A 14,133-nucleotide genomic window follows, 5' to 3' on the forward strand; every position below is an offset into this window, starting at 1 on the left:
TAAGGAATGCTACTTGTAGTAAAAAGCCTTTAAAAACCATGCCTGGGCCCGTGTGGCTCAGTGGATTGAGAGGTCCCATGGACTAAGAGGTCCCGGTTCAATTCCCAGTCAGGGTACATGCCTGGGTTTCAGGCTTGATCCCCAGAAGGGGGTGTGCTGAAGGTGGCTGATGGAGTATCTCTCCCAGATTGATGTTTTTCTCTCTCTTTCCCTCTCTCTCTTCCTCACTCTCTTAAAAAACAAAAATCAATAAAAACATTTATTGTTATTATTTTTTATCCTCACTTGAGGACATTTTTTGCATTTATCTTCAGATCGAGTGGGAGGGAGAGAGGGAGGCAGAGAGAGAGAGAGAAACATCAATGTGAGAGAGACACATCGAGTGGTTGCCACCCACAAGACCCCAACCAGGGCCGGGGACAAACTGCAACCGAGGTACATGCCCTTAGCAGGAACTGAACTTGGGACTCTCTGGTCTACAGGCCAACGCTCTAACCACTGAGAAAAACCGGCCAGGGCTCAACAAGAACATTTAAAAACCACCACTTTTATTGTCATATTATGGCCCCAGACCATGTCCCAGACCCACACAGCCATGACCTGGACTGTGGCCTGGCTGTCTAGTGAGCATAGCAGTCCTCGCGACTGATGTCAGTTGCTACAGAAGCCAAATTCGTTGTGCCGAAAACTGGGCTGATCATGAAGTTGGCTGAAAGCAAAGCCTTGGTGTGTTAAGATCCGTTCTATTTACATGTGTAGACTCATCCCTTAAGGAACCCCTCAGAGTTCCTTAATGAGCATAGCAAAATGAGAGCCCAGAGACATGGCGAGAATTTAAGCTGAGTCTCTTCAGGAAAAGGTGAATTGACTGATGGTGACCACTCAGAAAAGTCAGATAAATACCCTGCTGTTACAGGAAAAAAGGATTTGGGACCTGAAATGTCTGGACACATTGATCCAATTCACCAGGTATATTTATCACTTCCTGCTTTTCTTCACCTCTGTAGAGAAATTATTTTCCTCAAGCATTTTGGGGGAAATCCAAAGTTGGCAGCAAGTCACCAAAACTTCCCATGTCAGACCTCAGATTCTTTGCAAAACCGAAGCATCAAACACAGTGAAATCCCTTTGCAACATCTGCCTCATAGGTTAACCTTCCATGCAGTGTTATGCCAGACTTCTGCCAAATAAAATAATGTAGCTGGGGAATGTGGCTTGACTTAACATGCAAATCTATGCAAATGATCATGTCATACAAGAGTTTTTCCTTATTTGGGAACTGCCATCAAGAACCCCTAAAATGGCTATTTACAACATAGGAACCATCCGTGCTCTCTACAAATAGATTTATAACCGAGAAGGCGTCAGATGTTCATTGTTCTTCACACTATTAGAAAGAAGTCACACATTTTAAATTAAGTTCATATATTCCCTGGAACTGTTTCTAAATGAGTCAGCCTGTGCTTCTCCTTACTATCTCTCTCCATGCAAGGGATGTGCAATTCACGAGTGGGCACGTGCTTTGGGGTCAAAATGCTTGGATTAGTGCCTGGGCCCCATTGCTTACTTGCTATGTACCTTTGGGCAAGTAAATTCTTGTGCCTCAGTTTCCTCATCTGTAAAATAGAGGGTGAAAACAGATCTCACTTGCTAGGATTGCTGTGAGGAGTCAGTGATAAAACGTATGCTCAGCCATTAGAATAGTGCCCGACACCATAAGCATTACAGCAGTATGAATCTAGCACGTAAGAGCTGCATTTAATAGGGAGAATGAACTAGAAAGCTTTTTTCCTTTGTCTCAGTGTTGTTCCCTTCCAACCTTATTTTTCCCCTTTGCCAAAAATCAGAGTTATATTTTTAAAGTCCTAACATAAATGCAGGCCCAGACACTTTTACTACACCCTGAATTTCCCAAGCAAAACACCAAATGGAAAGACATGAATGACCAGAAAGCATTTACCAAGCCGGAGATTTGCTTTAGTTCCAAAAGAACATGGAAAATCCAGGCAGGGTCAAGACCCAGCTGGGTCTGATGTGCAACTGATTCAGAAATCCTCTTTCATGATCAAGGCAGACAGTGATGGAGGATGGGAAATAAGCCTAGCAGAGCACAGACTCTTCTTTCCGAATTCTGTGTGGCTCGGTGGGAAGCAGACCAGTCAGCTGGCCTCACCAGTACAGGGGACAGGGAAATGCAAGGAGCCTCAGTGACTCAGGCTCCTGGACTCCTTCCTGCCACAGACCCCTCCCAGCCCCAGCTGGGAAAAGAGCCACCTCTCCTACCCAGGACACACAGAGGCATCCAAAGGCCACTGTGCTGTATGGCTCTGGCTCCGGGAGTCCTAAAGCGCTCTCCACCCCAATGCCAGGCACATGGGAAGTGGGGGTGCCCTCTCCTGCCTTGTCCTTTCACCTAGAGCTTGGGCATCATCCCCCAGTTATGTGCCAGGAAAATGGATCTGGATGGAGTCCTGGAGCCTGCTTCCAAAATCTTGCCCTTTAAAACAAAGCCAAGCATTCTGAAATTATCCTCACTTATACTGAGTTCAATGTTAGTCATTACCAGACTCCGATTTGTAGGAGTGGCAGAACCTATTCAGCCTAATAGCGGCTTATCGTGAAGACATGTTCTCGTAAAACTAAGCAAGAGCAGTGAATTCAGATCTATAAAGATAAACATCTAAAATAACTGTGGTCTCTTTTGAATCGGGAAATATCTAGTTGAAGAGGAGCATGGAAGAGAAATCTGAGGCAAATTCCAAACCTTTGTAATTTACCTTGCAAATAAATTCTGACGAAGATTTTCTCTGAAAGGTCAAGGCTAATCGGTTTCCCGGCGAGTCCACTGGTGCCCAACAACTTTCCAAGCTATCTGCCCCAGTTAGAAAACAACCAACTTGGGTGAATGCTCCCATTTTTTACACAGATCATCATAATTCTCAGTCCATTTATGGTGATGCTTCTAAGGCAGAGGGGCTCTGGGGTGTCACTGAGCCCAGGATTTGAAGTTCCAGCTCAGACTCAATCCAACACGTTATCGCCCTGTAAATGTCTCCAAACTCAGTTTCCTCATCAGCAAAATGGAATTATTACCCGCCTCACCAGGTAGATAGGAGGACTAAAATCCTGGGTACAGACTAGGCCTTGGGTAAAGGTTAACCCCCATCCCCCTCTGCTTATGAAGCCTTCCCCCAACACCATATGCTGCTCTCAGGTTAGCATCTTTATCAGAGAAGTTGTAGTTTGAGATGTAAGAGAAGTTAAAATTTGATTAAAAAATCGTTTAAGTATTTGATTATCAATGAAGACATCCATTTATCCAGTCCCTATGGGATGCTAGCAAATACATCTAACTGCTCCCACTGTTCCAGAGTGTATGACACCAGGGTGCACTGGGTTTCTCACTCGTCACTCATTCATTCACCGTATGCTTACTTGCCAGCCACTGCATGGGTCTGGGGATACAGAAATAAAACACACAGGGCCTGCCCTCCAGGGCTCACAGCCTCGTTGGAGGGCAGGACACCAACATGCCCTGACCAAGGTTAGTCCTAAGAGCTTTGAGTGAGGTGAAAACCCTGAAGGTCAAGGGATTTAGCCAGGGGAGGAAGGCAAGAAAGATGTGCCCAGCAGGATGTACTGAGTGTGCAAAGGCATGGAGGGGAGAGAAAGCAAGGAAGAGGGGAAGAGAGAGACTGACAGACACCGAGGAAGCACAAATCATCTAGGGCCTCATATCTCCAAGTGTCCCCAGACTAGGAGCAGAGGTCTCACCTAAGAATTTGTTAGAAATGCAGACCCTGGTGTCCCAACCCAGACTTACTGAATCAGACCTGCCCTTAGCAAGCCCTCTGCACATTTGAGTTTGAGAAGCTGTGGTTTAGGGTCAGGCTACAAATTAGGAAGTGTAGGATATAAAGTGGACACCCTATAGGCAGGCAAGGGCCAGGTCCCCAAGGGCCTTGAATGTCATGCTGAAGGCGACAGAGCATCAGTCATGGACGAAGGCTGAGCAGGAAGTGATGCAATCAGACTGGCATGTACAAGATAGATGAGAGAGAGAGAGAGAGAGAGATGAGAGAGAGAGAAAGAGAGAAACATCAATGTGAGAAAGAAACATCGATCAATTGCCTCTCATACGCACCCCAACTAGGAATGGAACTCGCAACCTGGGTATGTGCCCTGACAGGGAATCGAACTGGCAACCTTCGGTGCACCAGACAACGCTCAACCAACTAAGCCACACCAGCCAGAGCCAGACTGGCATTTTTAAATGCTGACTCTGGCTGTAGAAAAGAAAGGGGACTGGCTAGGAGGGTGAGAAGAGTCAGACACAGGCCGAGACACCAGAGAGGCAGCAGTTGCAGGGGACCCGAGAAATGAGGGCTTCTCCGGGAGCAGAAGCAGTGGGAATAGGGAAGAGGGCCCAGCTTGAGGGATGTTGAAGGAGGTAAACCTGGCGGAACTTGGTGACTACTGAGTGTGGGCATAAAGAAAAAGAAAAAAATATATCAAAGAAAACTTGGAATCCTGGCCCAGAAAACTAGGCCAATGGCGGTTGCCTTTGCCAAGGCTGAGAAGGCGAGAAGAGGAGGGGTCCCATTCTGTGGGCATTGTCTTTGAGGGGCAGGCAGGAGGGCCCGAGAACTGCCAGGAAGCACCCAGGTACCCCGGTCTGCTGCTCAGCACAGATCCCGGCCACCAGGAGGGATCCAAGGGCCTACAGCGAGCGAGAAGCAGCTGAAAGTACAAGTTCTCCCTGCGAGAGTGGATGGAGTAAGAAGAGAGACGATGAAGGAACCTCGGGGGATATGTTGAGGGAAGAATGGGGGAAGACAACCCTGGAGAAATGACCCGAGAAGGAGGAGCCACTGCAGGAGTCAAGAGAGGCATTCGGAAAGGAAGGCGTGGACAGTGGCGTCAGGTCCTGCAGAGGATTCAAATAAATAAGGACTGAGAGCTCTCCATTGCGGGGACAGGCATACCTTGGAGATATTGCGGGTTCAGGTCCTCTCCCTGGAATAAAGCGACTAACGCAATGCAGCAAGTCGTAATCTTTTTGCTGGTGGAGGGTCTTGCCTTTTGTTTGTAAAAAAAAAAACAAAAACGCAACACCTGTGAAGCACAATAGAGCCAAGCGCAGTCAAACGAGGTATGCCTTTAACGGTTTTCAACTGGATGGTTACAATGATGGCATTTTCGAATTGGAACTGATTTTAGCATTTTCTAAACTTCTCTGATGATAAGAATCACCAGAGAGTTGCCTAATTAAAATACTCATTCCTGGTTCCTGTTCCTGACCCAGAGCATCTGAATCTCCTGAAAAGAAGCCTGCAAAACTGGGCTTTTAACAAGCACTCCAAGTGATTCTCATCACAGGGGGTCGGGCACCTTTCTCAGAGCCTTGCTTCTCAAGCTTTAAAGTTCACGAGAAACACCAGAGACCTTGATAAACTGCAGGTTCTGATTCGGTAGCTTTGGATGGGCTTCTGCATTACTCAGAAGCTCCCAGGTGATGTCTGTGCTGCTGGTCCAAGGACCACTCCTGGAGGAGCAAGGCAGAGAGAACACCTGTCTCCTTTTGCAGATAAGAAAATAGGTTTCAGGAAGGGAAGCAGTTGAGCCAAGGTGACCCAGCTGGCTCGTGGCAGAGCTGAGAGATTTGACATGCAGGAGGGGGTCTCTGATCGTGACTCCTCCTTCAGGTGTCCGTATTCTGCCTCCAGCAAGGTTGGCAGATTGAGTGTGATGTTGGTGAACAAATCATCAATTTCACTTGGACACCTTTCTCGTCCACCTGCTTTCCTTTTGTGGTCCCTCTCCCTTCCTATGATCCCACCAGGGTCTCTCGTCTTCTTTCTCCTTTTCCAAGCTTCCCCTCTGCAGCGGAAAAGCCATATTAAGGCATGACCACCATCTCCAACTGGGGGCAGCTGAAGGATTGAGGGGAAGAGCCTTACCGAAGTGAGACCCTGCCGGCCACCATATGTTGCTGCCAGATCAGCTCATTAGACGGGCGGTGGGAGCTGAGAAGGGACCGAGAGCTTCCACATGGGAACTTAGTGGGGGAAGAACTTTCCAGCATCTGTCAGGGTCGCCAGAGACTATTGGCTAGAAAAGGGCGTGATGGTTGATGACATTCCCCTGGTTAACTCTTCAGTGACCTTGAGGCCCCAGCTGGGTGCCTCCTGCCCCATGACACCTGGAGAGTCCACCCCTGCAGAACAATTTTTGAGTTTTGATTCATTCACAGATTTTTTTTTATGTCCATTCCCACTGTGAGTGCTGCTTCCTGACTGCTCTTTTTCTTTTGTGCAGGTGACAGCAGCGAGCACTCCCTGTTCTGTGTTGAATATTCCCCTTACTGCTCCGTCTTTGCTTTCTCCCCTGTCCCGCAGCCCAATACCAGTTACTGCTGCCTCGTCCTGCCACTAGTGCCACCTGCCGCCCCGGTGGCCCAGGACTCCTCCCTCTGCCTCCCTCCAGTCTCCTTTCCCTACTTCGTGAGCCCCTCCCCGAGCCCGAGCCCCAGCCTGAGCCCCACGCCGGTGCCCGAGTCTCGGGCAGCCCTGTGCTATTTCCCCGTCTCCAGCCCCACCCCAGCGGAGACCCCTGTGCTGTGCCTGCCGGGCCCCAGAAGGCCCAGTAAAATTTACCTCCTGTGGTAAGTGGCCTGGGCAAGGCACACAGCACGGTGGGGTCGGGGACGGGTGGGGCCTCCGAAGGCAGGTGGACGAGAGGGCCGAGGGCAAGGCGGCGAACCACCGGCAGGAGCAGGAAGACCACGGCGGCTGCCACTGCACCAGCCCTCCTGTAGCTCCGAGAGCGAGCGAGCGGCCAATAAAACCCGTCACCTCTGAGACTCCCCTGATTTCTTCACCCCGTGCCTGGCAGTGGGGGGCGGACAGGCTGCGTCCGGCCAGCCCGGGCGGTGCGCAGGTGAGCGGCGGGCCTGGAGGGGCGGGGCAGGGCCTTCGGAAAACAGGCTGAACTGAGAACCCGCTCGAACCACGAACCTCGAACCACAAACCTCGAACCACGAACCACGCTGTGGAGGCACAAATGAAAGGGCTCAGTCGCTGTTTACGTTCCCTCTTCTGCTTGCTTATTAGGCACTGCATTTCCCCAAATCAGGAATCCTACCTCCTGGGTTCCAGAATAAAACATATTTATGGCACATAATTAAGCTTTAATGACGATCCCGGTGGGTCAGTGAGACGACACACCTCCAGCCGCCCAACGGCGCACGGACGGGCCTGTGATTTGTGACCGCACAGAAAGCTGTCATTGCCCGAGGAAGCCCGCGCTGGTAATTAAACTGCAATTCTTCCCGCCATCCGGAGGAGCAATAACATTGTCTAAAAAGGTATTTCTGAGCCATGGCCGGTTGGGCTCAGCAGTTATGAGCGTCATGCTGTGGACCAGAGAGTCCCAGGTTCAGTTCCCACTAAGGGCACATACCTCAGTTGCAGTTTGGGTTCGTGTGTGGGTGGCAACTAGTCAATGTGTTTCTCTCGATGTTTCTCTCTCTCTCTTCCTCCCTCTCCCCTCCTACTCTATCTGAAGATAAATGCAAAAATGTCTTAAGGTGAGGTTAAAAAGAAAGGCATCTCTTAGACAGGATTTTGCACCGGGCATTGGAGTCAAGGTAGAGAAGGGGAGGGGTAAAGGTTCAGTACCTGGGTTTTTTCCTTTCTCGTTCTTCTCAACTTTGTCTTTCAAGAACTGTATTATGGCAAGTGGTATGAGGCACTGGACAGTTTTTAGGTGCAATGGGTCTGGTTCCCCATTGTTGGGTTGTATAAATATGAGATTTCTACCTTTATTTCCTTCCCTGGTCAAATTAGAACTGTTCAGTCAACAATTACATTGTCAACAGAACTGAGGCAAGATACATGTTATCTCAAGGGCTGTTGGGTTTCTTTGCTACTGGAGGTGTCATCTTGCTCAGATCCTAACACACAGTACGGGTTTCACATTGTCGGAAACGAACCGCGGTCCCCCCAAGCTCACTGAGAAACTTCAGGATGTCGCATTGCCTGGTGAAGAAACTCCTGAACACGATCCCCTCCTTTCTCTATAAGCCAAAGGGCCTGTCCCACTACCTAAAGAGGGAGCTATATTTCATCTTCCAGTGTAAATGTTACCTGGTCTTCCTTAGATAAATATATGTACCATGCCATGGTGAGCAACATCCCTAGAAAGGCCCCAAAGGTGTGATGTTTGGTTCCCTTTGGGGAGTGGGTGGGGTCATTAGGAATTGGAGCCCAGGTACATATAAACTATGCAATCTAGGTCACCTCATTTATTACCGCAATTGCAGATGGAGAAGGGAGAGTGCACAAGAGTTTGCTTTCCATAGAACTGAAACAGTTCCACAGGGAGGAAGTCAGTGGTGCAGCCAAATTTAGATTATAATCTTTAAGGTCATGACCAAAATGTCTTACTCATCTTCGTGAACCCTCAAATTATCTCATCGCAAAGACACAGAGGTATTTGTCAAACAAATTATAATAAAAAGAGAGTTGCTGTTTGCCTTTTGGATTTTGTGAAAGGATTGAGGAGAGTCAGGAATGAAGGTTACTGCATAAGTTATTCTCAGCCTATGGGGCCTGCATGACAATAAGTTTCTAGTCCAATTCAGTTCTCTCACGGGAGTGAGAGATTTCCAATTATTATCACTATTTATGGTAGAAGCAGCAGCTACCATTTTTAGCAGTTAAGATGCACCAGAAACTGAGTTAGACCATTTACATACATTATTGCTAAACTTGACACTGATTCAACAAGATAGGAATACTTCCATTTTACCATTTCAGATACTGAGGTTCAAACTGCCAAAGGTCAGAGGATCCTGCCTGAACTACCAGAGGTGATTTCTTCACTGCCAGGCCTGGTAAAACAGTCTCTAGTCGTTCAGCTTTATTACTTTAGTTTGCTGAAAACTTGATGAGAAGAGACATGTTCATGGAAATCGTTTAACAGTACTGATGCTTTGAAGAAAGCACTTTTTTTAATAAGGAAACAAAATAACCTATTACCTTAAGCCACCTTGGGTGTTTTGTACAAGAAAAACATTGTTCTACTTTTGGAAATCCCCATAGTTGCAGCTGAATGCAACTTCTCCAGCCCTGCAAATCATACCAGGCGAGATTTATTTGTCCTCCAGGGGAGTTGGGGGCGACACATAGGCTGGCTAAAGACGGGGGCTTCATCTGTAAGGACCTTGCAGTCACACACATTAGGCAATTTTAGAATACTTAAATGCTAAAGGCCATAGAACCCTGTAAGTTCTCTCCATAGCAGACTCCAAGCAGACGTGGTGGAGGTAAAATTGGAAACAAACCTTGACCTAGTGGCTGGCAGGCCCTCTGGGAGTGAGGATCCCTCTCATGAGGGTGTGAGGGGATGTGGATGGGGTAAGGGCATGGGGAGCTGTGGGCGTTGTGATGTTCTGCTGCCTGGGCTGAGAAGGAAATTTGAATAGTCTGGTGGGCTTCCTGCTAGAAATCAAAGTAAAATGCTTGTGACCAGGACCTTTGGTCTGGGTCCCAAATGCACAATGGACCTGTCCTGAGCCCCAAGCCTGCCCCTTCCCTGTTCCTCCCTCTGTTTCTTCCTCAGTAATGAGAATCCTGCTGATAAAAATCCCCGAACCCTGTCAATCAGGTGAGAGGTAGGAGGCAGTTGTGACCTCTGAGAGCTAGGGAGGGATGAGCCCTCCAGGACAAGCCTCTGGATTGGAGGAAAGCAACTCTTGGTGCTGAGAAAGCGCCTCCCCCATCCTCCTCTGTTGCCCTCCTCGCTCCTCTTGGTCAATGAAATTGTGTCATATCACCACCTCCACCCTCCAAAGAATATATTCTCACTTTCTGGAGAATTCTTTCCTTTCTAGTCATGCCCACACTCTCTCTGAGCTCCACCAACTTGCCCTCAGCTAGAACCTACATCACCAGCAGCTTCCCTCTCCCAGTAAGTTCCCTGTGGAATGTGATTCTCTCTGTCTTGGGGCACAGAACCCAGTGCCTTCCCCTCCTGGGGCCTGTCAGGGAAAGTAGGTGAATCTAACCATTGTATGAAACTCGGCTTCATGGGCTGCCAAGGAGAACTTCATTCCTTCCCTCAATCTGGATGAAAAGCATTCACGCAACCACAGCTACAGTCCGGAACATAAATCCAGTTGTCTTCACACGCCAGGAAAAGCTGCTCTCGCGCGCGCACTCGGACCCTTCCCAGCTGTACCCCTGTTGCCTACTGGCTACAGCTATTTGTGAAATTTCGGAACTGTCCAAAAGGGGATGAGCCAGGAAAATTCTCTTGGAAGGATTTAGTCCAGCTACTCACAATGTTAACTCCTTGTGAACTCAAGAAGAGATGCGTGGAAAATACTGAAACTCTTTCCCAAACTCACACGCACCGACCTGAGTACCTGTGAAGGAGGAATGTGAAGTTATTCACACCAATCAGCAACCTAATTCAAAATGTAAATTTAAAAATGTATATTCATTGGGCACTCAATCCATGTTAGCTACTGTCTTCCTGTGAGTGTATTGTCTCAGCGCAGGGGTGGTGAGCACAAAAGCAAGAAAAAAGGTGTATGGTCCCCAGATGCTCAGGACCCTTCTGGAAGGCCATGTACGCTGCCAAGAATAACCCGAGGACATGGACATGCAGGCACAAAACAGGCTGTGATTTAAACTTGGATGGCATGGAAGGAGGACAGGGCCTTTGTGTGTCCCCACTATGGAAGGCTCTTGACAGTATTACCAACAGGCCCAACCCAACATCAATGAATGGGAAGCTAGAAAGTTCTTAGCTTTGAAAAGACATTGCAGGTGCCACGATACTCATTCATGGCGCTAACGGTCTTGTGAAGTAGGTATTATTATTTCCATGGAACAGGTGGGGAAACTGAGGTTTTGAGAAGCGAAGTGATCTGCCCAAGCCCACGTGGCTATAAGGGCATGAAACCAGGCTCCAGATCCAACTCTTCATTGATCTCCTGGCTCCATTCTCTTAACCGCCTTCCCCATTGCCAGCACAATGAGCCTTCTTTAGACGGAACATGTTTTCCTGTAAAAAATTCATTATTGAAAATTCATTTGCACCTTTCAGCAGCCCAGCCACCACAGATTTTATCACGGAAAAGGAGGCCAAACCTGGGGAGATTGACGGTCAGCCCAGAGATGCAGAACCCAAGAGCGGCTGGGGACCGAAGCAGACAGAAGCCACGGCCGCCAGCCAAGGCGCCGGCCCTCTGGGGAGCAGGTAAGGAACCGCAGCTTGTGCGTCTGGGTCCTCAGAGAGAAGAGACTTGTGCTGTTGCCTGATGAATTCTATAGGGGTTTTAGACACCGTGCTTTTGCGTGAAGGAGCGTATACCTTACAGTGAAACACTTTCAAGGTTTTAAAAGCAAACCATTGGCTCTAGTCTCCTTCTCCAAGGGAGATTGGTGGGGAAAGGCAAGACGAAGGAGGGGGCGTGTTTTTATTTTTCTCTGTCATTACTCCATAAGCATGACTGTGCATGGTTTTGAGTGGGTGCCCACGTTAGGCTTCCAGAGAAGGCATTTGGGTGTTGAGTGTTGGGTTCAGGGTAGAGGTGGGGGGTAGAGGAATGTCTCACTTGGCCACAGTTCCTACCCACCTCCCAGGAGTGTCTGTGGGTGGCAGACTGCTCACTTCCCACAGAAATCTTTTCTCCTCTGAGCCAAGGTGTCACGATCTTAATGTGTAAGAAATAACATCAAAATGAATATATGCTTTATTTCAAAATGCTGGTTTGGTAGACACCATCTCTTCCAGTGCTAAGCATTCCTCCTAAGGCCCAAGCCCTGATGCTCTGCTAACCGTGCTGCCCTCTCCTGTGGTGGCAGAAGGACAGGGCCTGAGGAGCCCCCATGGCACTCAAGGAAAGCCACATGTGACAGCCAGCCTTGCCATGGACAGGTCCTTCCCCTTGGGGAAACCACTGAGTATCACACCTCCTTGCCACCCACTGACACAGTAGCCTTTATTTTAAAATACGACACATACTGTGGTGGACGCATGAATATAGAATGTGATCGTACTTGGAGCACTTGGAATTAGGTGCAATTAGAGCAGATGTGAACCTGGAGTAACTAGACACCCACAGGACCCAGTGATCTAACACCTCCTGTTGGGACAGGTAGACCTCACTTCTTTTTGTTGTTGTTGTTAATTCCCATCCAAGGATATTTTTCATTGATTTTTAGATAGAGTAGAAGAGAGGGAGAGAGAGAGAAACATCAACGTGGGAGAGAGACATCAATTGGTTGCTTCCTGCAAGACCCTGGCCAGGGCCAGGGATGGAACCTGCAACCCAGGTACATATCCTTGACCGGAAATCAAACTTAAGACCTTTCGGTCCATGGGCTGATGCTCTAACCACTGAGAAACTGGCCAGGGCCTTACTCCTCATTCTAGCACTTCTTCCTCCTAGAGGTGGAGCCTTGGGTGGTCAAATAGCCATTTTGCATTGCTGTAATAACTAAAGGAAATCTCATACTGACCAGCACACAACTATAGCGAGCAATGAACTATTGTTAGTTTCTCCCTGCCACCTCCCCAGTGGCCCTCAATGAACTCTCGAATATTATTTAAAAAGTGAGGCTCCCCATGCGTGAAACGTTCCTGGACCCATGAGGCTCATACAATCCTCCACTTGCACCCAGAAGACACCTTCCATTATCCTGAGAAATTCATTGAGAATTTGTCCCAATTTTCTGTTATAACCAGGGCTCCTTATCTTCCCCCAATTATTTCCTCACTAATCTCTTTCGTTCTTTTTCTCACATTCTAAAGTAATCTGCATACGTTGGAATAGGAGCCAGATGTTTCTTTTCTTTTTTCTTTATTGATTTTTAGAGAGAAAAGAAGGGAGAGGGAGAGAGAGATGGAAACATCGATGAGCGAGAACATCGACTGGCTGCCTCCTGCATGCCCCCCACTGGGGATCTGGCCCACAACCTGGGCATGTGCCCTGACCGGGAATCGAACCTGCGACCTCTTGGTGCATGGGCTGATGCTCAACCACTGAGCCACACCAGCTGGGCAGGAGCCAGATGTTTGAATTGTATCAGAGCTCTGAAGCTAATGTGACAAAGAGGTGATATATAGAAAGCTCTTACAAATCAACAAAAAGCACAAGAATATGAATACCTAATAGAAAATTGGGGAAGAGGCAAGCAGACAATTTCACAGAAGAAATAGGTAGCTAATAAACATTTGGGGGGAAAAGTTCAACCTCACTAAGTAATAAATGTAAATTCACATGAGAAAAATATGGCCAACCAAATTGGCTAAGGTTTTAAAAATAATACTCAACATTGGTAGTGAGACTAACAACTAACATTTCCGGGCGCTGTGTCTCAGATGCTGTGACAATCCTGTAACACAGCTGTGAGAGATGTTTTCATAGCCTACCTGTAGGGTGACTTGGTACAAACTGGAATTTGGCAACATGTGTCAAAATTCTTTACAAAGTTTTTACCTTTTGACCTTGCAATTCCACTTCCTATGAATCTATTCTAAGAAAATAAGACAGGTAGTCACGGATGTATGAACAAGAACACTCATCACAGTGTAAGTTGTGGTAGCAAAACCCTCAAAACAATCTGTATACCCAATGATAGAAGAAGAGTCAAACAAATTATAATACATTTATGTAAAGCACCCTTACACCGTATTAATATCATGTTCTTAATAGTGGCAGAAGACAATGCTTACATTAAAAGTTTTAAGGAAAAAAAGCAGGACATAAAGTTATATATACCCAAATATCCCAATTTTGGTTTTTAAAATGATATTTCTAGATAAGAGAGCCCCAAATGCCTCCAGGGAACAGGTGGGTATGGCAGGAGAAACACTTTGCAAGGGGCCTGGGGTCAAGCAGCACATACCCGCTCCACCTAAAGGTGTTGGTTACCTTGGTGTTCAGATGCTGAGCCAAAGCACAACTGCAAGATGAAAACAGCCCAGGGATCTTGAGTTTGCAATCCACCCCTGAGCTCCAGAGCAGTGCCATCTGAGTTTGGGGTTTGGGGTGGTTTTTATTTCTCCTTCTTCCTCTTCTGTATGTCCCAAATTTCTACCATATCAACTACTTTTATA

At 47.7% G+C, this 14,133-nt stretch overlaps 1 protein-coding gene across 1 annotated transcript in view; it reads left to right on the forward strand.

The window, feature by feature from the left end:
- MARCHF10 (membrane associated ring-CH-type finger 10) overlaps window positions 1-14,133 on the forward strand; it is a 76,421-nt gene that overhangs the window by 30,139 nt on the left and 32,149 nt on the right. The window contains exon 4 of the mRNA XM_036269517.1: window positions 11,116-11,268. Within this exon, the coding sequence (XP_036125410.1) occupies window positions 11,116-11,268 (153 nt within the window). The remainder of the gene's footprint in view (window positions 1-11,115; window positions 11,269-14,133) is intronic.

Source organism: Molossus molossus, unplaced genomic scaffold (genome assembly GCF_014108415.1).
Source record: "Molossus molossus isolate mMolMol1 unplaced genomic scaffold, mMolMol1.p scaffold_m16_p_19, whole genome shotgun sequence".
NCBI lineage: Eukaryota > Metazoa > Chordata > Mammalia > Chiroptera > Molossidae > Molossus > Molossus molossus.